The following is a 24,157-nucleotide window of genomic DNA, read 5'->3' on the forward strand; positions in this document are numbered from 1 at the left end:
TTTAAGGAAACGAGTAAGGACGTGGTTTCGATTCAAAATCAAGCCCCATGCCCATAGGGAAGCAATGTAATTCACCTGTGCGTATGTGTAAACGAAGGAAACACCAACTCAAGTGTCTGCCAAAATAATCTAAAAATGAAAGGGAAGCGGAATACAGCAATAATGAAACATAGATCACTTTGGAGAGACAGTAAACATGGACTGGTGGGAGGAATCTAGCAAAGGACGCAGGGGTAATGGTGCCAATGCTAACTTTTGCAAACGCCACTCTGTGCTTAAAATCGGACATATTGTCTGGGTTGGAAGGTAACCAAAGATCCATTGTTAACCAATAAGGCAGTGCAGAGCGACATGGGTGGCGGCTCTTTTGAAGACAGACAATCGCAGCGGAAAATTAGGTTTGGAGAATCAGCAGCATTGATGAAAATAAATGGGTGACAAAAGTGCGCAAATATCTGTACCTCAAAAGCGTGGACGTAGAATTGAGGAAGATGCCAAGAAAGTTGGCAATCAAGTACAGGGTAACTGACAGTGTAAACAGACAACCATGAATCATCAACAAAAATATGAGAGCAATAGAGGCAGCACATTGAATTAAAGGATGGAAACAAAAAAGATAATCGAGATTTACAAGAATGGCCAGAAAGAAAGTACAAGAAAAAACCTGTACGATCGCACCGTGGTAATGCCTTGCTATTTAGGCACGATGTGGTTGCGTAAGGACATTACATTATGAGGTTTTACGTGCCAAAACCCTAATCTGTTTATGAAGCACGCCGTAGTGGGCAAGTCCGGAAACTTGGACCGTCTGGTGTTCTTTAACGTGCACCTAAATGTAAGTACACGAGTCCTTTTGCATTTCGCCGCCATTTAAATGCGGCCGTCGGGGCCTGGATTCGATCCTACGACCTGGTGCATAGCAGTCCAACACCATAGCCACTGAGAAAGCACGGTGGGTACAAAAACGTACTAGAGGAAATGTTTGCAACAGGATGAGACGTGTGTCTGCGGCAGCAAAACACCGGATACAACTCAGCACATCCTAATCGATTGCGAATGAGCATCCACACAGCATGACCCGCAGGAAACGTTTACATTCCACAAGCGAGGTATTGAAAACGGATGGAAGCATGAACTGGTCAGGATCAAGATAAGCAAGAAACGTACGTTTAGAGTATATTTGGGGAAAAAAGCAGCGAAGCGGTTGATAAGACCAGATCCGTTACAGGCAGGCGCAAGCTAGGTATAGATTTTGAGGTTTTTAGCACACGAAAAATGAACGAGAGACAGAGGTATGACGCGGACACAGCGCTGTGTCCGCGTCGTACCTCTGTCTCTCGTCCTTTTTTCGTGCGCTAAATACCTAAACGTTATGGAATACCAACATGCCCAAACCTACGCTCTTTCTAGGTACAGATGTTTTAAGGAAGGCAGGAAATATTAAGGAGACGCAGAAAAAATGCTAGACTGATAAATGTGTACAGATCACCTGATTAGCTGAAGCAGGCTAGGTGACTACTTGTCACAGCCCCGTTCCGAAAGGGTCGCCAATAAATCATCATCATCATTCGAGAAAGAATATCCATCGGGAGTGTATAGCTTGCCTCCTTGCATCATCACCTCGAACGTTTTATTTGCTGCGGTATCCGCTATTACGAAATTATTTTGAAAAGCACTTACAATAAAATGCCACCCACCTTTCACCCTCCTCCTCACTTGCACAGACTAAGCAATTTCCAGCATATAACAAGAAGATTGCGACGAGACGTAGTGAGGAACGCTTAAAGTGAAAATGGTAAGGATACAAAATATTTACGGCCGAAAAAAAAAGAGAGAGAATTCAGCTTGTATGCACGTAGAATGCATAGTTCATCGTCACACTCTACGTCGTCCGAAGTGGAGCACGGGGCTCGGCATTTGCGCACGCGGGCCTTGCACCGCGCGTGTTGCTCAGTATCGGAATCCCGCGCTGGGCAGCTTCACGACGAACGACTCCGGCCCACGCTTGGCAGCGCGGGGCCGGCTAGGCCCTAGTCACTGCGGGAAGACCATTCGTAGCAGGAACAGGGACCGCTGGAGTTGCTGGTTGCTTACGAAGTGCAACACGGGACCAAGCGTGTACTGCGGATAAGAGAGGAGAAGTGCTTGATAAGAGAAACCGATTTAAGGCTCGCAGCACCGTTACACATAGGTGACTAGCACTGATATCGGCGCCGCCATGTGACAAGCAGAAAACAGCTCTTTTTGCCTAATTTCGCTACCACCATTAAAAACGGTGTAGTTAAAAGCTTTGAATGATTTTATGGCATGGGATCTGGGACATAATGAACAAGGCATTTATAGTAAGAGTGACTCGAAAGAAGCACCAACGAGGCGGCTGTCTTCTTTATGCAATTTGCTTTTCTCCAACTACGATGCGTTGGATACAACCGCGCCCCGAGCAATAGCACGCACGCTAGTTACACCAAGCATTGCCTATTTCGAATTAGGCGTGTATTCCCGCCAAAATATTCGTGCGGCCTTGACGACAAGAATGTATACAGCCTACTACTCGACTGTCCCCTACACACTACACATGTATAGCGCATTAAACAAGAACTGCGCTTAATTTACTCACATGGGCTTTCTTTCACTTTCCAAGGTCTTCGGCCTATGGCTATCAAGTGCACAACAAAGCCACGTAAGAACTTCAACGCTTCTTTGGGGACGCCGGCATTTGTGGCGATTATTGGCTCTAATGCGTCCTGTGTAATTACGTCTCATTCGTGCATCTGAAGCCTATGCGCACCTGTCATCCACGGACTTTGTTTCAATTGGAAGTTTTTTCAACATCATCATCATCATCATCATCATCATCATCATCATCATCATCAGCCTGGTTACGCCCACTGCAGGGCAAAGGCCTCTCCCACGCTTCTCCAACAACCCCGCTCATGTACTAATTGTGGCCATGTCGTCCCTGCAAACTTCTTAATCTCATCCGCCCACCTAACTTTCTGCCGCCCCCTGCTACGCTTCCCTTCCCTTGGAATCCAGTCCGTAACCCTTAATGACCATCGGTTATCTTCGCTCCTCATTACATGTCCTGCCCGTGCCCCCCCCCCCTTTCTTTTTCTTGATTTCAACTAAGATGTCATTAGCTCGTGTTTGTTCCCTCACCCAATCTGCTCTTTTCTTATCCCTCAACGTTACACCTACCATTCTTCTTTCCATAGCTCGTTGCGTCGTCCTCAATTTAAGGAGAACCCTTTTCGTAAGCCTCCAGGTTTCTGCCCCGTACGTGAGTGCTGGTAAGAGACAGCTGTTATAAACTTTTCTCTTAGGGGATAATGGCACCTGATAATGATGATAATGATAATGGATAATGATCTGAGAATGCCTGCCAAATGCACCCCAGCCCATTCTTATTCTTCTGATTATTTCACTCTCATGATCCGGATCCGCTGTCACTATCTGTCCTAAGTAGATGTATTCCCTTACCACTCCCAGTGCCTCACTACCTATCGTAAACTGCTGTTCTCTTCCGAGACTGTTAAACATTACTTTAGTTTTCTGCAGATTAATTTTTAGACCCACCCTTCGGCTTTGCCTCACCAGGTCAGTGAGCATGCACTGCAGTTGGTCCCCTGAGTTACTAAGCAAGGCAATATCATCAGCGAATCGCAAGTTACTAAGGTATTCTAAGTTACTAAGTTACTAAAGTTTTTTAATTAGAAGTTATTTCGTTTTAAGCATTACCTTATGCTGAATTCTAACTTTTTGTTTTAGCGGTAAAGGGTAGCCATTGCCGACGGCTACTCCTGTGTTAATTTTTAAAAGGAAAATAAAACATAGCTCAATAAAGCAGAGTAAAACCGGCCGAAACTCATTTTATGTTGCTTTTTAGCGTCTCTCTAAACGCGGTTGGGACACATAATGATAGAAATGTGACGTGAGAACCACAGCCAGTTTGAACGTGTAAAGAGGTTTCGTATAAGCAAGCGGTGCCAAACAGACCCTATTTACTATGTTGCTTCTTCTTATTCATTGCCACTGTCTACTTCGTTGAATGAGAATTGGGATAAATTAGCCCGAATTGTTCTGCCTCATGGTTTGCGCTTCAGTAGTGTACAAGAGCTGTCAAACACAAGGCCAGATGTTGAATGACCCTGAATATGGGCAACACCCTTTTCAGAAACTATGGCGCTCCGACACATGTACCGGCTGACCTAAGAGCATGCCCTCGTTTTTGCATGCACAGCATGATAAAACAACCTGCTCGCTCTATACAGCAAATGTGCATGCTGTTCCCTCATGTGCAGAACACTGTTTACCTGCTCGCTAATTATACGATCGCGGTCGTTATGCCATGCTATCGGGCAGCTCTCTGCGCGCATGCTATATCCCGTACTAACTTGGCAACGCGGGATTTTTTTGTAGTTAACGTGACTTATACCTCATGACCATTAAGCCAGTCGGTCCAGTTTGGAAACCGTCGCGCGGGAATATTGCATTAAGAGACATAGAGAGAATAGCGGAAATGCAGATAGAGAAAGTGCCGTGTGGGTTTGAAACGTCATAAGAACCGCCAGTTTGAACGTGTCAACCGCTTTGCGCGTGCGTCAAATTGATAAAACTGTCTGCTGAATTATGTCATGATGGCGCTTGGAAAGGCACGGTTCGCGCATCGAGTCGTCGACCGTGAGTCAACTGTGATGTCACTGTGCGCGTCGTAGTGACGCCCTCACCGTCAGCGTGGTCAGGTATGCTCACGAATGCTCGTAGCGCAATCAGTGCCGCGTAGGAACGTCGCCTTCGGTTCAGCTGCAACAGCAACAGTTCTCTGTCGTACAGCGGTGGCTCCTCTATTGTTGTTGGTGCTCTTGTTCTAGTGACACTTGGACGCATTATCCCATGTCGCGTGTGATGACATTAGTGCACCAGTGATACCCTGCGCTACTTCTGCGTGGTCCTTAGTCCTATAAAAATTCTTACTTGAAATTGTTTGCAAAGAGTGGCCTCATGTCCAGGCTATAAAAATGCGTGACATGACAGGTGCTGTGCCACGCTTGTGAAAAGCTTGTGAAATGCTGAGCGCTGAACATGTTTCCACGTCGCACCTGTGCATATTTCACTCTATAATACTATTACCGTCATCTGCTCTCTCTCTCTCTCTCTCTATTTCCCCTTCTCCCTTTATCCTTCTGCAGTATCACACCGGAGAAAGAGTTCCTCAGGTTGACCTCTCTGCCTTTCCCACATTAAAAATTCTTTTTTCTCTCTTTCTGACTGTGCCCATACCTGAAAGAGGTAGCTGCGTCGGCGGAAGGATACCAGGACGTGCATGCGGCACTGGGCGTCATCGCTGGGCTCGAAGCGCAGCTCGAGGCGAGGGCGCAGCCACGACTCACTCTCTACGGCTACCTTCCGATGGGGCACGTACTCCACCACATGGTACGACATGTGGAACTCGCCTGGAAAGTGCGACAGAATCGCGATCCCCGTTTTCATTCGGTAGAATTTACAATAATTTTACAAAGTGTTCAACTGGTACACGGCGCCAATTATTGCACAAATCCAAGAATACAGTAAAACGAGAGCCAAGGCTCAGCGCTGACAGCACGGCAACGGCGAGAGAAGGGACCAATTTTGAGTAACATACGCTGAATCTGGTTTGACGATGTCAACGGTCATCACTTGTCTCGAGATTAGAATCGTCTAGCTCCTGTGCCACGCCAGACTGCATGAACTGTGCGTAAGTGTACGGGGCAAGCTTTGACGTATCGAGGCTGCCGTAGTATCGTACAGCCAGCACTGTGAAATGCTGCCAGTTATCGCGATACCCTTATTTCTGTATTGACACTGTGTAATCTGTGAATATGGCAACAACCTGACGCACGTTTCGTCGCATGCGGCCACCTGTGAAACACGGAAGTTTTGGACCTCGAGGTCTGCGGTGATATATTCATTGGAAGGAGATTGGGCAAGCGCCTGACCGAACACCCATATAAATATATTACCAAGATATTAAGGTCACGAAGCACACACGTTTGCCACTGCATTGCAAGAGATGTGTCTGCCAGCGGCAGTTGATGAACGTGCAAGCGTTAGCTTTAGCTGGGCAACTGCTACAGTCCGTTCCACTCGCATTTACCGCACTGAGGAACTACAGAAGACTACTTTGATTTTGCATCTTCAAGCGCGCATCCCAAAGACGCGAATGCTTCGAGGCAGCTTGCTGCAAAGCGACAAAAAGAAAAAAGAAAAGGATATCAAACAAATGGACGCACCACCACACTCTGCCGCTCAATCAACTCTGCCGCAGAGCGAGTTCATTATTCCGCCTTCCGCTGCAGCAGCGGACATTATGAGCGCGCGCGCTATCGTTACCGCTGAGTAGCTGTATGCAAATTGTTAGGATACGCCCGTCCGAGCGGTACGGACCGTAAACGCTAAGCTAATAACTCCTTCTTCTATACCAGCCCTGCTCGCTAAAGTTGCAAAAGATACGAAAACCTTGTTCATAAAAAGAATAAACATAGATTCGAGTGCCAGCCATCCGTTTCCCTCATTGATTGCTACATGGCATTACTGCAGAAGACGAGGGCTTAAACCAGAAGTTTTTGAGAAGCTGGTGGTGTCCGCCATGAGGGCCTTCTACTGTAGCAGCACATGAGTCCAGAGCCAGAATAATTGCTCAAGTCTGCTTATTTTTTTCCCAGGTTCTTGGCTCCAGTAAGTGGCTCTCCGTTAAGTTTTGATCAACAGTGGGCGAACAAAAAGATCCTCAGCCCAGAGGGAACGTTTCGACGAGTAGCCTCGCTCTCCTTTCCTTGATCGCACACTGTTTTTCGACACGCACGTGCGGTCAACATTAATTCAGAGTCCGTCACTACGGCGTGCCTCATAATCACATCATGGTTTTGGTACGTTAAACTTCAGAATTTAAATAAATATAAAGTGTGCGTCATTCTGTCTTGAGGGACAGCTGCCTACAGCTGACCAGTTGCACGAACACCTCCCTGCATATGACTCTCGATGCCCATGGCTTCAACGATTACTCTTCTGTCTTGTTTTCAAATACCATGGACCAGCTTAAGAATACGTGAAACCTAGGCTAAAATATTTGTTACCAATGCTGTTAGACGGACCAGTTGGTTTCTAGTTTCGTGAAACATGTTATCCCCGCAAATTCCGTTTTATTTACCGCTGGTCACTCATGTTTCAGAAATATATCGTCATTTACACGCTTTAAACTCATAACATGGCCCAATGGTTAAGACATTTATTTTCCGATGCAGCTAAAACCTGCCCGTTGGGTGGTTGTTCTCCTCACAGCGGTGCTTAATATTGGTCTTGTAAAGACGTGTAACGCCAGAGTCAGAGTGCCCGTGAAGTGTCTTTTGCAGAGATATCGCTGTAAACATTCTTTCCACGAACTAAGCGTCACACATATCATTCGTTATACCAAGGCAATATAAAAGAACAAATAATACTGCCTATCTCACCTATCAGGGGGAACTCGTAGGTAGCTCGGTAATGTTTTCCAACCGACATCTGCTTGCCATCGGCTTCGAGGACCGAGCTTACGAACGGCAGCCACTGCAAGAAGAGGGAATTAGAGCACCCGATTAAATTAACGTTTGTCAAGCCCTAAGTCTGACGTAGCAGGATAAACAGAATGAAAATGTATAAGGTTGCGCATCACAGTTGTAAGAACGGCATCACAGTGGCGGCAGGTGTGCTAGCATCGTTGTCCGTATGGATGTGTTCTGGCTAATACGTGACAGAAAAAAAAGAAAGACATCAAATAGGGGTGCAGAACTGCCTTGCTCTGTTTTCAATATTCGGCTAAATGCATGGTTTGTCGGTGTTGTGCGCCGTCCACCGTTTTGTGTATCACACATAAGCTATCACTATCATTCGCGCATCGCATGTGTGAAGTCTCATTAGTCATTACACTTCTACTTTCCCTCTACGGAACTACCTCGTTGCAGTCTGCGGCAGCCATCCTAAATTTGTGGAGCACACTCCCTTCAATCTCTCGGCGTCGAATCAGAAATAACTATTTTTGTTTTGTTTTGTCAAGTTATGCATAATCAATGTGTACACGTCATATCAGATGGGGAGCTATCGCGGTTTTCCTGACGTCGCGTGCCGGACAGGTGAAATGGGGGGTGGTCAAAAATGTTTTTGACCAATCATGGTGGGCTGATTGCAGAATTGGAATATAAAAGTTTGGAATAGTTTTACGTTATAGCGCGCCAGGCCACCAAATGTAAAGGTCAAAGGAATATGTAAAGCAAAGCAGGCTTCTCCTCAAAACAGAGCTTAAAGTGGGGAAGCCAGTTTTTACGAGCGTTAGTGTAGGAACTGCGTCGCACGCCTGCGCCCGTGCGAAGCTTTAAAGATATGTCGCAAGCACTTCGCTCAGATCACCGATTGTAAAAGTATAATAGTCAACAATTAAATGCATATAAGGACAAAGTACATCCGCAGCTGCACTTTGGGTCATATCGCGGGCCCCATCCCAACGGCGGCGAAATGCAAAAAGGCTCGAAGGGGAGCGGTACTTGAATGTAGAAGCACGCTAAAAAAGAAAACGATGATTATGGCATGCCAAATAATCAGATCGTGGTTTTGGCGCGTAAAACTTCGGAATTTTTTAATCAACTCAAACTGTATGCCATTCTGTCATAGAGGACAGCTGCTAAGCAAAACCTTAAGGGCGGCAGCGCAACCCGGATGCAGCATAAAAGGAAGAAGACGATACGAGCTTTTGTCTTTCGTCCGGGTTGCGCTACCCACTCCAAGGTTATCTTCAGTTACCAGCTCGCCCAGCTTGCTGTGTTAATTCAGCTGTCAAGCGCCTCCTGCAAATCAGTTGCACGAATATTCGCTTCGTCCAGTATAACATTCAATGCCTAGGGATCTCGACGCCCGTGACGTAAGCGAATATATATTCTGTGGACTTGCGCTAAGTGTGCAAAGTATTGATTGGATGGGACTAATAAAATCATGACGGCATCATCGTCGTTCACTCACATGCATGAAAACACGCCCTGCGTTATTCCGTCGTGTTCACAGGGGTAAATGGAAGCACGGAAAGTTGTCGCCTGTTGATGACGCCCCACACCAATAAAGACAACCGTAATAATGCAAATGATAACACTGGCGCGCCACCATGCTTGGAATGTCAATGTGAGTGCGTCAACAAGATCGCATTATGCTAGCAGTAAAAACATATTTTACTAACGACTTTCCAAAGACATTTATAATGCCCCTGATAGGGACTTGCCTTGCTCATGTACTCGGAGCTGGTGACAAAGCGGTAGGCGTCACCCGTGCTGGCCTTCAGCGTGATGACTTGTGAAGCAACCCAGCGGTCTTGGTCCACTTCGACTTGGTACAGCACGGCGAAGCCCGCTAGGCACACCGCAAGGAATGACAGCCAGCCTTTGGCCTGCGTTCATAGGCGGCGAACAAGGGAAACAAATGCGGAAACAGGCCTGGCAGATATAGTGGCTGCTAGCAACCTGAGTAGGACATTTCATTACGCCATTTTTTAGGACGCATGCGTGTTTGTGCATGTGCGCGCGAAGCAACATTCAATTCAATTCCAGCAACCTGGACATGAGCATCGTGCTTTATTTTTGATTCTCCTCATCGTCAAAGAACTTGAGCAGCGGTTCGACGGTATCATCCCTCACGCAAGACCACTGCAGGTTAGACTAACGCATACTGAGATGAAGCTCGATGGCCGTCTAGATTCAATCGTCCTCTTGAACGCGTGCATGACGGTCGGTGTTGCACATGACAGAATAAATTAGCACTTACAAAACGATGAAATAGCAGTAATCGATGCTATTTTCGCTGTAACCATATTTTAGTACCTGCTTTGCTTCGTATTAGCTATACTTCGCTCCAAGGCTGATCATTTCCAGTTGGAACGTAAATTGCAGCAACAAATTCAGCATACAGAATGTGTGTAGGCGATTGCTGCTGTAGCTGGAAAGTATGAAGCATAGGAATGCTGGCTCAAAACTAATACCCTGTCAGCGCCTTTCTCCACGAGTGCAATTTTCGTAATAAACAGTTGTATAACGCACCTCGCGTTAAATTCCGAAGCGCGCTTATGCAATAAAGCTATCCTTCCTTCCTTCCTTCCTTCCTTCCTTCCTTCCTTCCTTCCTTCCTTCCTTCCTTCCTTCCTTCCTTCCTTCCTTCCTTCCTTCCTTCCTTCCTTTCTTTCTTTCTTTCTTTCTTTCTTTCTTTCTTTCTTTCTTTCTTTCTTTCTTTCCAGGACCCAATTTCCAGGAACAACGAGCTTGACTACCACACGACCAAGTTGTGTGCACAAATTAGCCTGTCACTGCATGGAATGGCAGCAACGGTGGCAAAATAACTCACGGCGCGAACCGGTCGGACGGACGTGCCCGCGGCCCTTGCACGCAACCATTTGGCCCCTCCGGGCTGCGCACCACATTACAGTTGTAAAGTTCGTATTACGCAGTGGGCGGTGGGCCGGCAACGAAGCATGCCCGGGCCAGACACCGTGCGCCCTGCTGTAACCTATAGGTTGGAATGGCCTTTTAGAGGTGAAGTTTGCGAATGAATCAGAGGTCGTTAGAATCGTATTTATGACTTCTTTTCTCTGAAAAGTTCTTTTCGCGTTATATTTATGCCAATAGGGCAATATGTGAAGCACTGTATAAGTGTTGGTGAAAATGTATCTGACAACCCTTTCCTCCCCCCCTCCCCCCATACCAGTGTCAGTAGAACACGCGAGCTTGAACCTAATCGTAACTCAGGTAATGACGATGATTAACAATCTGACCCTTGCAACGTTTAACACCCGAACCCTCCTGAGTGAGGCTAGCTTAGCAGGACTTTTTGAGGAATTATCAGACATCGTTTGGGATATCATACGCCTTAGTGAGATTAGAAGAACTGGTGAGGCTTATACATTGCTGAGTAACGGACATGTCCTCTGCTATAGATGTCTCCTAAATAAGAAGCAATACGGGGTAGGATTTCTAATCCATAAGGACATAGCGGGCAACATTCACGAATTCTACAGCATTAATGAGAAGGTAGCTGTAGTCGTAATCAAGCTTAATAAGAGGTATAGATTAAAGGTAGTAGAAGCCTACGCTCCATCATCCAGTCACGATGATGAGGAAGTAGATCAGTTTTATGAAGGTGTTGAATCAGCGAAGAGAAAAGTGCAAACTCAGTATACTATAGTAATGGGCGACTTCAATGCAAAAGTGGGGGGAAAGCAGGGTCGGGAACAAGCATTTGGCAACCACGGCGTCGATTCTAGGAACGCTAGAGGAGAGATGCTGGTAGAATTCGCAGAAAGGAATAAGCTTCGAATAATGAACACCTTCTTCCAGAAGCGTAACAGCAGTAAGTGGACCTGGAAAAGCCCTCATGGGGCAACAAGAAATGAAATTGACTTCATACTTTCTGGTGATCCCAGCACAGTGCAGGATGTAGAAGTGATAGATAGCGTAAAGTGCAGTGATCATATGTTAGTGAAGCCTAAGATTCACCTCAATTTGAAGAGAGAAAGAGCAAAATTGGTCAAGAAGAAATAGGTCAACCTTGAGGAAGTAAGGGTAAAAGAAGACAAATTTAGGCTGGTACTTGCAAACAAATATGCAGCCTTAGAACAGAGAGATGATGATGACGTAGAGCTAATGAATGAAACCGTAACTAGGTTGACTTCAGAGGCAGCAAGTGAAGTGGAAGGCAAGGCATCAAGGCAACCAGTAGGCAAGCTCTGCCAAGTAACAAAGGACCTAATAAAGAATCGCCAAAAAATGAAGTTGTCCAACTCAAGTACCCAGTCAATTACAAACAGTAATGAACAGGATACAGAAACTCCTCCTATAACTAGCGATGAAGTCAGAAGGGCCCTGCAAGACATGAAATGAGGAAGAGCGGCAGGAGAAGATGGAATAGCGGTCGTTTAATCAAAGATGGAGCAGACATAAGGATTGGAAAACTGGCTGTTCTTTATACGAATTGTCTATCGACTGCAAGGGTCCCAGAAAACGGGAAGAATCCAAAAATTATACTAGTCCACAGAAAGGGAGACGTTAAAGAACTGAAAAATTATAGGCCCATTAGCTTACTCCCAGTATTATATAAATTATTTACCAAAATATTCTCCAATATAATAAGGGCAACACTGGACTTAGTCACCAAAGGGAACAGGCTGGCTTCAGGAAGGGATACTCTACAATGGATCACATCCATGTCATTAATCATGTAATCGAGGAATCCGCAGAGTATAATAAGCCTCTCTATATGGCTTTCATAGATTACGAAAAGGCATTTTATGCAGTAGAGATAACAACAATCATAGCGGCATTACGTAATCAAGGAGTACAGAACGCTTACGTAAATACCTTGGAAAATATCTACAGAAGTTCTACAGCTACCTTAATCCTACATAAGAAAAGCAGGAAGATACCTATACAGAAAAGGGTCAGACAGGGAGACACAATCTCTCCAATGCTATTCACTGCGTGCTTGGAAGAAGTATTCAAGCTATTAAACCGGGAAGGCTTAGGTGTAAAGATTGAGGGCGAATATCTCAGAAACCTTCGGTTTGCCGATGGCATTGTTCTATTCAGCAACAATGCAGACGAGTTATAACAAATGATTGAGGCCCTTAACAGAGAGAGTGTAAGAGTGGGATGGAAGATTAATATGCAGAATACAAAGATTATGATAAAAAGCCGGGCAAACGATCCAGAGTTCAGGATCGTCAGTCGGCCTCTAGAGTCTGTGAAGGAGTACGTTCACCTAGGTCAATTAATCACAGGGAACGCTGATCATGAGAAGGAAATTCATAGAAGAATAAAAATGGGTTAGATCGCATACGGCAGACATTTTCAGCTCCTGACTGGAAGCTTACCATTATTGAAAAGGAAGGTGTACAATCAGTGCATTTTACCGGTGCTGACATATGAGGCAGAGACTTGGAGACAGAAAACGAAGCTTGAGGACAAATTAGGAACCGCGCAAAGAGCGATGGAACGAAGATTTCTAGACATAACGTTATGAGACAGAAAGAGAGCGGTTTGGATCAGACATCAAACGGGTATAGACGATATTCGAATTGATATTCCATAGAAGATATTTTAGCTGGGCAGGTCATGTAATGCGCAGGTTAGATAACCGTTGGACGATTAGGGTTACAGAATGAGTACCAAGAGAAGGGAAACGCAATCGAGGACGACAGAAGACTAGGTCGAGCGATGAAATCAGGAAATTCGCGGGTGCTAGTTGGAATCGGTTGGCGCAGAACAGGGGTAATTCGAGATCGCAGGGAGAGGCCTTCGTCCTGCAGTGGACATAAAACAGGCTGATTATTATTATTATTATTATTATTATTATTATTATTATTATTATTATTATTATTATTATTATTATTATTATTATTATTATTATTATTATTATTATTATTATTATTGGTATCTCCATTAAAACGATACAGTGACAAATACTCCCTTATGCTGCTTGAGCTGATGAGGTTTCACTACATGTATAGCGTTCTAGCATTTTCTATATCTCTAATTTAAATTCTTTCCCTTCATTAAAACCCCTATCTGTATACTGCACAGGTACAGGTTGTAGGGTACTATGTGTGTAACGAAGTTGGCTTCGCCTCTTTCCGGCTTTTTTTTTTATACCACTACTCTAATGTCTCTTGCTTATCTCGACCGCTGACCAGTTAGTGTTCCCATCAGCTGTGAACCCCAGTACTTCTGAAAGGTGAACGTTCCCTACGGTCATGGTTGGGTAAATACACTGACATTGCATTACAATGCGCTGAGTCGTCTGCACACTTTTACTGCAGTAGACAAATGCTTCATCCAGTTGCGACTATATGCTCCTGTATGTTTTTGTCGTGAGGCAGCCAGCTCGGGTCTTGCTTGCCGCAGGACGCGGATAAAAGGACATGAACAGCCACTGCCCCTACCATTCGCGATGCTGAAGCAGGCTCTGGCTGTATGTATGTATGTATGTATGTATGTATGTATGTATGTATGTATGTATGTATGTATGTATGTATGTATGTATGTATGTATGTATGTATGTATGTATGTATGTATGTATGTATGTATGTATGTATGTATGTATGTATGTATGTATGTGTGTTATGAGCGTCCCCTTTGGAATGGGGCGGTGGTTTGCGCCACCAAGCTCTTGCTATTATATTGCCTAATGCCCTACCTAGATTAAACAACAAAAAAGGGGAAAAAAGAAAAAAAGCACTATGGACTATCCCACCCAAATTTTCTGATCCCCTATTGCGAACTGTGCTTTTGTACGTCTCCGTTTTTTGTCGTTTGCCTACTCTTCTTCCACCAATCCTCCAATCGCCTCTTACTAATGCCTATTGCGAACATGTTTATTTTTCCGCTGCTCCCGCTCAACCCACGGGCTTCAAGGAGGCCAGTGGTGCCTAAATCTACCGCTGGGTAGACGTCTTCACATTCTAATAAAACATGCTCCATAGTTTTCCTAGCTTTACCGCAGCAAGCACATGCTTCTTCTTCCTTCTTATATCTCGCTTTATAGGTGCGTGTTCTAAGGCATCCCGATCTCACTTCGAAAAGTAATGAGCTTCCCTTTGAGTTATCATAAATTGTTTCTTTCCTTATTTAGTTTTTCCCATTAGGTAGTTACTCATGGCAGGTTTCTTTTCCATTGCCGCCACCTATGAGATTATTTCAGCCTCTCTGACTTTCCGCTTGACTTTCTTTGTTGCTGTGTTTCCCACCCTACAGGCCGCATACTTGCTGGTAAGCTTCCTAGTTCTTTTCCTCCACTGTGAACCAATGTTTTTCCTGTACATGCCTGAACACTCAGAACACTCTCCCAGCCCTTTTACTTTCTTCCATACTCCTCAGCCGTTCTTCATACTCAATTTTACTGTGAGCTTCCCTCACTTCAAAACTAGCCCAGTCCATATCACCCTGCACAGCTTCATTTGTAGTCTTCCCGTGAGCGCCCAATATGAGGCGACCCACTGTCTTTTGGTTCCCATCGAGTCCTGATTGTACCCCTGATTTAAAGCACACAACCGCATTTCCAAAAGTAAGTCCTTGAACCATTACACCTTTCCACATATCTCGGACGACCTCGTACCTATTGTATCCGCATAGCGCTCTGTGCATCGTTATGGCTGTATTTCTCTTCCCCTTCACTCTTATTGTTTTTTCCTGTGTTTCCATATATCTATTACCTTCGTTTATCCATATAACACGGTATTTATATTCTTAACCCTAGGTATTTCCTGGCCCTGCATCTCCACTGTCTGTTCACTGTTTTCATTGAATGCTATGACACCTGATTTTCGAACAGTAAATTTCAAACCTAAGTTGTTGCCTTCCTGCCGACAGATATTAGCCAGACGTTGCAAATCACTATGCTTGTTAGCTAGCAAAGTGACTCGTCCGCATAAAGTAAACCTGGGAGCTTCTGCTCTGTTTCTGTACCCGCCTGTTTGCATGAGAGATTAAACCCGATATTACATCCTTCTAGCGCCCTCTCCATCCTCACCATGTACATGACATACAGCAGCGGGGATAAAGGGCACCCCTGCTTCAGTTCCTTGTCGATATGAACTTTCTCCTCGCTCCTCATGCCTTCCCATTCAACGCAAACGGTATTTTCTAGGTAAATCTCTCTCAAAAGCTGTAGACAATCGTTACCTAAGCCTTCCCCTTCCAGAATATCCCCCAAAACGTTGCGGTCTACGTTATCATAGCTTCCTGTAACGTCTGAAAAGGCCACATACAACGGTCTGCTTTCTATTTTCGATATTTATACACTGAGTAAGAACAAATAGGTGATCATCTAAACGCCTACCTATTCTGAAGCCATTCTGAAGTTCTCCCAAAATGCCATTATTCAATGCCCATGCTTGAAGCTTTAATTTGATTGCCTGCATTGCTACCCTGTATATTAACGATGTAATTGTCAACGGTCTATAGGAGTGAATTCTATCTTTCTCCCCCTTACCTTTATAAATTAAATTCAATCTACTTTGTCGCCAACTGTCTGGTATTCGTCTATCTTTTAAAGTTTTTTTCCACTGCTTTAACCAGAGCTTCCTTACTTTTTGGTCCTAGTTCATTAATCAGCTTTGCAGGAAACTCGTCTAGCCCCGTGGCTGTGCACTTAGGAATTTTCTCTTCCGCTTTCTTCCCCTTTCCCTCACCCCCAGTGTAGGGTAGCTAACCGGATGTCCTTCTGGTTGGCCTCCCTGCTTTTCCTGTCCTTGCTTTTTTTTTCTCTCTCTCTCTCTTTGTCAGCACCAGCTCCTTTTTCACTTGGGTCTCTTTCATGCTCTTTTTTTCTTCAAATACAACCTCGTCATTGGCTTGGAAAGACTCGGCTGTTATTTTTCGGATGTAATTTATTGCTGCTTCTCTTCCAGTCTGTTTTCATCTTCGTCTAGGAGTTGTTGTTGTATTGTTGTTGACTTCTAGCCTAATAGTTTTATGTGGTGCCAAGATATTCTAGGTGCAGCCTTTTTTTTCTCACGTATTTCTGACAACCAACGTTCACTTTCACCTTTTAATTTTGCTTGCACAGGTATTTGAACCATGGACTTTTTCTCCCGGTATATTTCTCATTTACTGGTTACTTCATCCTGGGGCAACTGCGCCTTCTTTGCCTGCCTGCTCTCGGGATGCTTTCTGTCGTTCGGCGATCGCTTCTCGTACCTCCCTGTTTCACCAGCTTTTCGGTTTCTTTCTTCCTTTCCAACGAACATGTTGTTTCTCTTTCCGTATTTCTGTCGTTATTACACTTAGAAGTCCACCATATTCCCACTCTTTACTTGACCATTTGCCAAGTTCTTCCTGGACTCTAGTGACTATATTTGCTATTTGTTCAGCTTTCGAATTTGGACTGGCCATTTTGCGCTCCTTGCTCTCTTTCCCAACTACATATCCCATTTTGAAAATGATGCGTTCATGGTCACTCCCTATGCTGCTATACCCTTCCTCATCAATGACCACATCTCTCAACTTATCATGAATTCCGTCTGTCATCAGACAATAATCAATGGTCGATTGCCGGTTTCCCACTTCGCACGTGATCTGCCCTTCAGACTTAGGCCCTGTGTTGACGATAACGTGGTTATGTTGCTCACTACGTTTTAGCATTGGCTTCCCGTTGTTGTCGGTATAGCCATCTAAATCCTGTATGGGGGCATTCATGTCCCCTGATAGGATAATTTCTACATCATTCCCGAAACCCTTAATACCAGCATTTAGGCATTTCACTAACTGCTTATTCTTCTCTGCGTAACTATTTTCGGTCCACAAATACGTAACGCCCAACCAAGTTTTTTTTCCACTCATTGTGCCTGATAACCAAAGATGCTCTTGACATTTTGAATTTACTCTTTTCCATTTGGCTCCCTGATGGAACAGCATTGCGACTCCCCCTCCCTTTCTTTCTGACTTAGTTCTGTTGCACCCCCTTCCCAAACATAATTCTCAATAACTGGCGGCTCTTCTGAATCTCCAAGGTTCGTTTCTGTAACCGCATACACCCCTATTTGTTCTATTTGTTACTATTCCTCAATCTCTGCCCACTTTTCCTTTGTTCTGCCGCCCTGCATGTTTATGTAGCCTATTGCATAGGCGAGATCTCTTTCTTGCTTTTATCCTTTTTCTGGTATCGACGGCGATGCTCTCCTGAGGTTCCCCTAGGGGACCTTCTTCATTACTATCTACTTTGGCCTCCTGAGCGCCTGCGGGCCCCCTAAAAAAGCAACAGAGCAACCACCAAGTCGCCAGCCCACTTCTCGTGCCAGCCTGTAATTGAAGTGGATCCCGTATAGTTGAAAACCACCACAACTTCTCACTTCCCTGTTTACTTCGACAACCTCGAAGCCTTTCTCTCGGCTCATTTTCCATATTGCCTCATTAGCAGCCACTACGGCTCTTTGAACGTGACTGTCACGTACAGGCACCTCCGGCACCGTGCACACCACGATCTGCACCTGAGGAGATAGCTCGCGCAAGTCGTCCACCCCCTTCACCAAGCGCTGGGCTAGTCCAGTCCCTTTCCTGTTTAGGACGTCATTTAGCCCACCTGCTACTATGACAAGGTTGCGTACTCGGGCATTTTCTGCGAGCTTTTCTTTTGCTCGCTCCATGAAAGAACTCAAGTGTCCGCCCAGGAAATGTCCCTACCGCCACTTTTTTGTCGCCTTTCACCCTCTCCACAATTGCTTTTGAGCACCCAGCCAGGTTTGAGTCGCCGGCGATAATCACCCTTTCACTCTCTCCTACCTCACCCTGCTTCCCTTTGTCATTTTCCGCGTGATTCGGCGCTATTTACATGTGAAAGCGCCGTCTATCGTAAACACCTCATAACAAACTGCGTAAACTGAAAATGTTCGATGGCTCCAAATGGTTTTCCCGAAACCCCCCATGAGCAGTACTGTTTTTTTCTTCCTCCTTTTCCGGCCGGAAACCAGTTCCAAATGGTGTGCGAAGTTCGAAGTATGGGAGCCTACAGAAAGTGTTGAAATTTGGAGGCATTTTTGCCCTGCGAAAAAAAGAATTTGCGAGAGAACTACAGTGACGATTGGAACTTTCCAGGAGTTTTACAAACTTTATATCGACTCCGTCTTCAGGTCGTCATAACAGCGCATCTCTTAACACCCAAACAGTTGTTGCACTATTTATGTCGCCATGCAACAGTCGCCCAATCGAGCGCAAGATTATGCAAGTCAGCAGGTGCGCCGGAGCGCTAGGTAGGATTGTGGTTTAGCACGTTCGACGTACGGAAATGAAACTGTCTGATAAGTATAAGCTGAGCTAGCTAGTTGAAATCTCGAGTTCAAGCTATGTATGTTTTGTTTCGCTCAGTCCTGAAGTCGGATAAGCTTAGTTATTGGCTACACATGATTTTCTCCGTATGCTTGAGCTAAACTTTGGACCTCCACAAGACGGCAGGGAGCCTGTAATATTGCTCAAGCTACCAGTATCTTTGAATTCTGTCAATGAAAGGCGAGAAAGGGACACCCTCGCCATCTCTTCTGTCAAACATTAACAAAGAGCTATTGAATTTCTGCGCAAATTGAAGAATTGATTCAAATACCGCATAACTTCCACAGATCATCGATACGGAATGTGTCCCATATCTATTGCAACGCTCTTCTCTGCCGCGTGTAAGGTCAAGCAAGGTTTGAATGGCTTTGATATTTGCCGTAGTCGTGCTCAGGTGGAACAAAACATTGATGCTGCGGTGAAGTGAGTTAGAAGAAAACAAAACGGCGCATCACATTTTTGGAGTTATCTTGTGCATTTTTCCAAGCGTCTATAGCAGTTATAGATTACAGACGGGGTTAGCGAAATGCAATATCGGTATCCTAAGAAGTACTACAATTAACAAGTCTTTAAAATGGAAACGTAGGACGTTGAACTTAATGGCACCGGGTGACAAAGTATATCTTCTGGTGCCTCTTTCGAGCAACCTGTAACAATACCTTATGGCGCCATGCCATTGAAGTTCGTTTAAAATATTTCCACAGTAGTAGTTCCCACGGATTAGCATTTTCAATGTACAATACAGCAGCTTAGAAATTCTATATACGCTGATGATATTGAATGGTCAGAGAAAAAGAAAAAACGGGAGTGATTTTTTTTCTCTCATGCAACGGCGGACCTTTCAGGACTAGGCGCTAGTTGATATGTGAAGCGTGATGATTTGAACGGTGTACTTTGAACAAATAATCACGGCATCACATAACGCGCTCATAGGCTAAAGTAGGTGGCTAAACAATGACGTAACGATGAACCAAGAAAGTCCCTCTCAAGATGACGAGAGCACCCTTTTTTGTTGGACGTGGTTCTGTTTATTTAGTTTTTTTTTTTACTTGACTGCTTGCTTTGCATTGCGCTAAAAGCGTGCGAGAAGATTTGAGGTAATAACAGCTTAGGCTACCTCAAACCACGTCGCTACGTCACGCCGATTTCGTTGGCAACGACAGCGGCGTCGCGTATCGTCACGCACCCACCGAGGCGTGTAACTCCTCCGAAACAAATCGGAAGATAACAGTGCCACGTCCGAAGCTGCGCGTCGTCCAAGTAGGCAAAAATTTTTTGACGCAAAGTACCACATTTTGCGCAGCGACCGCTGCAGGACGCAACGCGGTGGGATCGCAAGGTCGAAATAAATTCCCAACCTAACGTACGACCAAGCACGTGGCCTCGCGCAACAGTGCACTTACCATTGCCCTGACCCAAGCGGTGCCGCGAGTCTTCTGGCGCGCAATGTTTTGAGCCGGTTACCATGCTGACCGAGAACACGTGGTTTTCGAGCAGAGCACGGACAACCGGTAAAACGCTCTCTGGATTGATGAGGTCACGCCGGTGCACTGAACCAGGCACGCCTTTTATCGACCGCATGTAGAACGACACGATATTGTGTCTCAACCGGCTTTTTACCCCAAACGGCGCGAAGGAAGCTGCCCATTTTTACTGCCTGTTTGACACGCAAGAGCAAATTCCAACTAGCCGTACTAATCGTAAATGTACCGCCCACAAGCGCCATGTAAAAGGCACTTGCTTAAGACGCGAATACAAATGCGAAGAAGAAGAAAAAGAAAATACTGCGCAGGTGCTTTTCTGGAAAAAAAGAAAACTGATCGTGCTGTGGAAAGAAGACTTGCGAAATATTTTTTGTGGTTTTTTAGACAGCGCCACCCACTATCAGAAATAAGGGTGCAGTGTGCTGTCTAAAAAACGAAAATCTGCATAAGAGAAACATTAGACGATATTTCCTAAGAAGGGACTCAAACGACATAATTTTATATACGCTGTGTACGTTCAGTAGGCGGAAGTTCAGCTTTCAGAGGTGCTTACAACGCGCGGAATCGTATGCCTCTATATATTGTACTCACCCTTCAGTAAAACGCAGCGACCGCCTTTTTCCGCACAACACATCTTCAAGTGAAATACATACCTGGTTTGTTCCGGCTTCTCTATATATTTTAGCTTCGAAATCGTTATGAAAAGTTGCCTATTGCATGTACCACAGTTTTTCCACCTCTCCAGGTGGACTACGTGTAGAAGCGGACAATACTTGGGGTGCGAAAAATCACGATGTTCAATTAGGCAAATACTAAAGTTATAGTGGATCGAATTTACGTTGTAATCGCAGCGCAAGTGAAACCGGGAAGCAATAAGTCCACTCCAGATTCTGAAAAATAAGATATTCGCCCCAAAAATGCACTATGCTTATTTGCATAACACATTACGGCGTTCCGCTCTGCAGTTTACCGGTAGCCTCATTGGCACAAATGGAAGGCAGGTGGGACTCCTAAGATATTTTTGCGACGGATATCTCGAAACTGGGGCCTAGCATCAAGATTTCTTCTAAATCAATTTCACTTCATTGGCACCAAGCTTCAATTCCAGAATCCCCTTTTATCCTTACCCTTAAGTAGGGTAGCAAACTAGAATCCTCTTTTCGAGTTAAGCACAGTGCCTTTCTCTTGTTATTTCTCTTTCTTTCTGTGTTGGATTTAAGTGCCCGTTAAAGAACCTGAGGTGCCAAAAATTAATCCGGGGCGCTCTACTACGCCGTCCCTCACATTTCGCTGCGCAGTTCGGGACGCCAAACAAATCAATTTTAATCTAACCTGCATGGAATGCAGCATGGTACATTCAAAATATGCACGCAGAAACTTGCGAAACCGACGAGTTGACCCTTCATGCCCGCAATGCTGGGCTGAGATACTGTAGTATGCTAAGTGTTAACAGGTTGCGGGTCCAAAGATTACCACGGGATCAGTAGTTACATGGACACTCCAATGACATGGCGAAACTAACAGTGTTAGTTGCTGGTCACGTAACGGCCAATGGCACCTTTTTTAATGGACACGTGATGTAACAAAGCCTTCTTGCGAATGCAGTTGCCTATTGTAGAACGTTAGGCATGTTTCTATGGGTTACCCTCGCCTTTAATTACAAAGGACTGCTTTGGAAGCAATTACAAACGGTCTAAGTTATGGCCCTTTAACTATAGAGAAGGTATTGGACTCTGGATTGATCGACAAGTGCAATTTAAAACCCGGAAAGCCTCAATAAGTTTTAAGGGACAATATCATTGTTTCTGACCATTGATGCCTATTCCTCTTTTTCCTGGTTTTCCCATTTCTTTAAAGGGACACGAAAGCGAAACAATAAATCAGTTTAGACTAATGAAGCATTGCTTGAGAACCCTGCAGGCAGTCATGTCAAAAAAATAGTTTGATTATTAGATGAGAAAATGAAGGTCCAAGTATCAGTATTTGAATTTCGCGCCGAAACCCGAGCGCCGGTATGTCAGCGTGACGTCAGGAATTCCAAAGTATGTTTTCGCATTTTGGCCGCGTTGGCTGTATAAAGGTTCCCGAAACTTGCCATGTTTAATATTTGGTTCCTTTAGAACGCAATGTAGTCAATCTGTACCGCTATATATAATTAGTAGGCCCTAGAAGATGCGATCAAAATCCAAGACGTCACAGCCCCCAAGTGCGGGAACTTAAGTAGGCGTCGCCACCCGTATTTCGTTCTTGCGCTTTTTCTGGCTTACCAAACGTCTTATCGTTATAAGAGTGGTGTTTTTGGTGTTGTAGAACGGTAATTTACTGATGCAGAAGAAATCATTTTTCACTTTAGTGTCCCTTTAAAAGAGACGCTAAACTCCCGGATTGGCCGCCTGACCTCACACAGCCGCTTTTATTGTAGCGCAGCTTGCAGCATTGCCCCAAATAAATATTTTGTTGCGATAGTAACTATACGAACACTCCAGACGCATTTCTGTCGTCGGCGTCGCCGTGATGTTCCGTATAAAGTCCAAGGACGATAAAAGCGTTGCGGTGTCCCGTGTGCTGTATGTGCGTGTGAAAGTTTGCGAGGGTGTGAGGGTGCGAGGGTGCGCCGACGATGGGGTGGCTCAATGTCGCGCGTGCAACGGGGGAAAGGGGGAAGGAAGCGCACCGTCTTCAGTCGCGCGCAGGGAACAGGGCGGAGGGGAGGGAGGGGAGGCGTCCTACTCTGGCAGCGGCTGCTTATGGCGCAACCTATTTTGAAAGAGGTCTGCGATGCATTGTAGAGAGGGCGCCGAGTGCTGATAGCTTCTTGTGCCCTGTGTTGTCAAAGGTTAGTTCGTGTTGAAGTCAGAGGAAGCACGATGGTCGATTCGCTCGCAGCTGCTGCCGCGCTTTCTCACTCCAGCGTTCTGACAGCGAGTGTGCGCGGTTATTGATTGAGATTTGTTCAAGTCTGCTTGTGGGCGCATGACAGCATGGTTGCTACTTTAGTTATGAAGCGAATGTTTGCATGTTTATACGGCCGATAACTCTTCTATCCTTTTTTTTTTATCACAGTACCCACAACGCCAATTTGGCATTACAGGGGGGGGGGGTACATATATCATTGACAAATAAAAGCAGTTAACATAGAACACATGAAGAGAAAAAAATCGCTGACTCAAAAAAAGAAAGATAAGCAGAGCATAATCGTACATGCGCAAAGCGAAACAAAGCGGTTCTGGTGACCCAAGCACAAAGTACAGAAAGGAAATGCAAATCACACTGCTGAAGCAAAGGCATCACTTGAAGATAGTGATACAACATCGCGAGGTAACCTGTTCCATTCACTGACCGTCTTAGGAAAAAAAAAAGACATCTTAAAAAGCACTGTTCTACATCTCTACCCTTTAATCTTAAGTCGGTGATCGCGCCTTGTAGAAGTGTACTCTGGTGCCGTTATGTAGCTATTACGATTGAGGCCAGTTTTAGAATGATATAAGTTGTGCAAAAATTTTAATCTGAATGTCTTTCTACGATTTTGAAGTATATTCCAGCCTAAGTTTTCCTTTGTTTAGGATGCTCTAAAATACTGAGTATAATTTTGAACCAGAAAACGGGCTGGTAAGCTTTGTACTCTTTCTAATTTCATTATGTCTGTCCGAGTCCAGGAGTCCCAGTTGGTGCAAGCATATTCCAGTATTGGCCTCATGTTAGTCTTGTAAAGTGAGTTCCTTACCCGCCGTGGTTGCTCAGTGGCTATGGTGTTGGGCTGCTGAGCACGAGGTCGCGGGATCGAATCCCGGCCACGGCGGCCGTATTTCGATGGGG

At 45.1% G+C, this 24,157-nt stretch overlaps 1 protein-coding gene across 1 annotated transcript; it reads right to left on the minus strand.

The window, feature by feature from the left end:
• Positions 1 to 1,613: 1,613 nt before the first annotated feature.
• On the minus strand, positions 1,614 to 20,283 carry LOC142570704 (uncharacterized). Its single transcript, XM_075679055.1, has 5 exons — positions 20,261 to 20,283; positions 9,278 to 9,442; positions 7,488 to 7,581; positions 5,281 to 5,453; positions 1,614 to 2,121 (listed from the first exon to the last, which is right to left on the minus strand). Exons 1-5 carry the CDS (start codon positions 20,261 to 20,263, stop codon positions 2,035 to 2,037), a joined length of 522 nt encoding a protein of 173 aa, XP_075535170.1. The 5' UTR covers positions 20,264 to 20,283; the 3' UTR covers positions 1,614 to 2,034.
• Positions 20,284 to 24,157: the final 3,874 nt, after the last annotated feature.

Source organism: Dermacentor variabilis, chromosome 1 (genome assembly GCF_050947875.1).
Source record: "Dermacentor variabilis isolate Ectoservices chromosome 1, ASM5094787v1, whole genome shotgun sequence".
NCBI classification, from domain to species: Eukaryota; Metazoa; Arthropoda; class Arachnida; order Ixodida; family Ixodidae; genus Dermacentor; species Dermacentor variabilis.

What these genes read in the sequence shown, in the direction of transcription:
- LOC142570704 (XM_075679055.1), bottom strand. An exon ending in CTACGAGTTCCCCCTGATAG is followed by an intron (nt 5,454 to 7,487) that starts GTGAGATAGGCA and finishes CGCACTTTCCAG; the next exon opens with GCGAGTTCCACATGTCGTAC. An exon ending in GACGCAGCTACCTCTTTCAG is followed by an intron (nt 2,122 to 5,280) that starts GTATGGGCACAG and finishes TCTTATCCGCAG; the next exon opens with TACACGCTTGGTCCCGTGTT.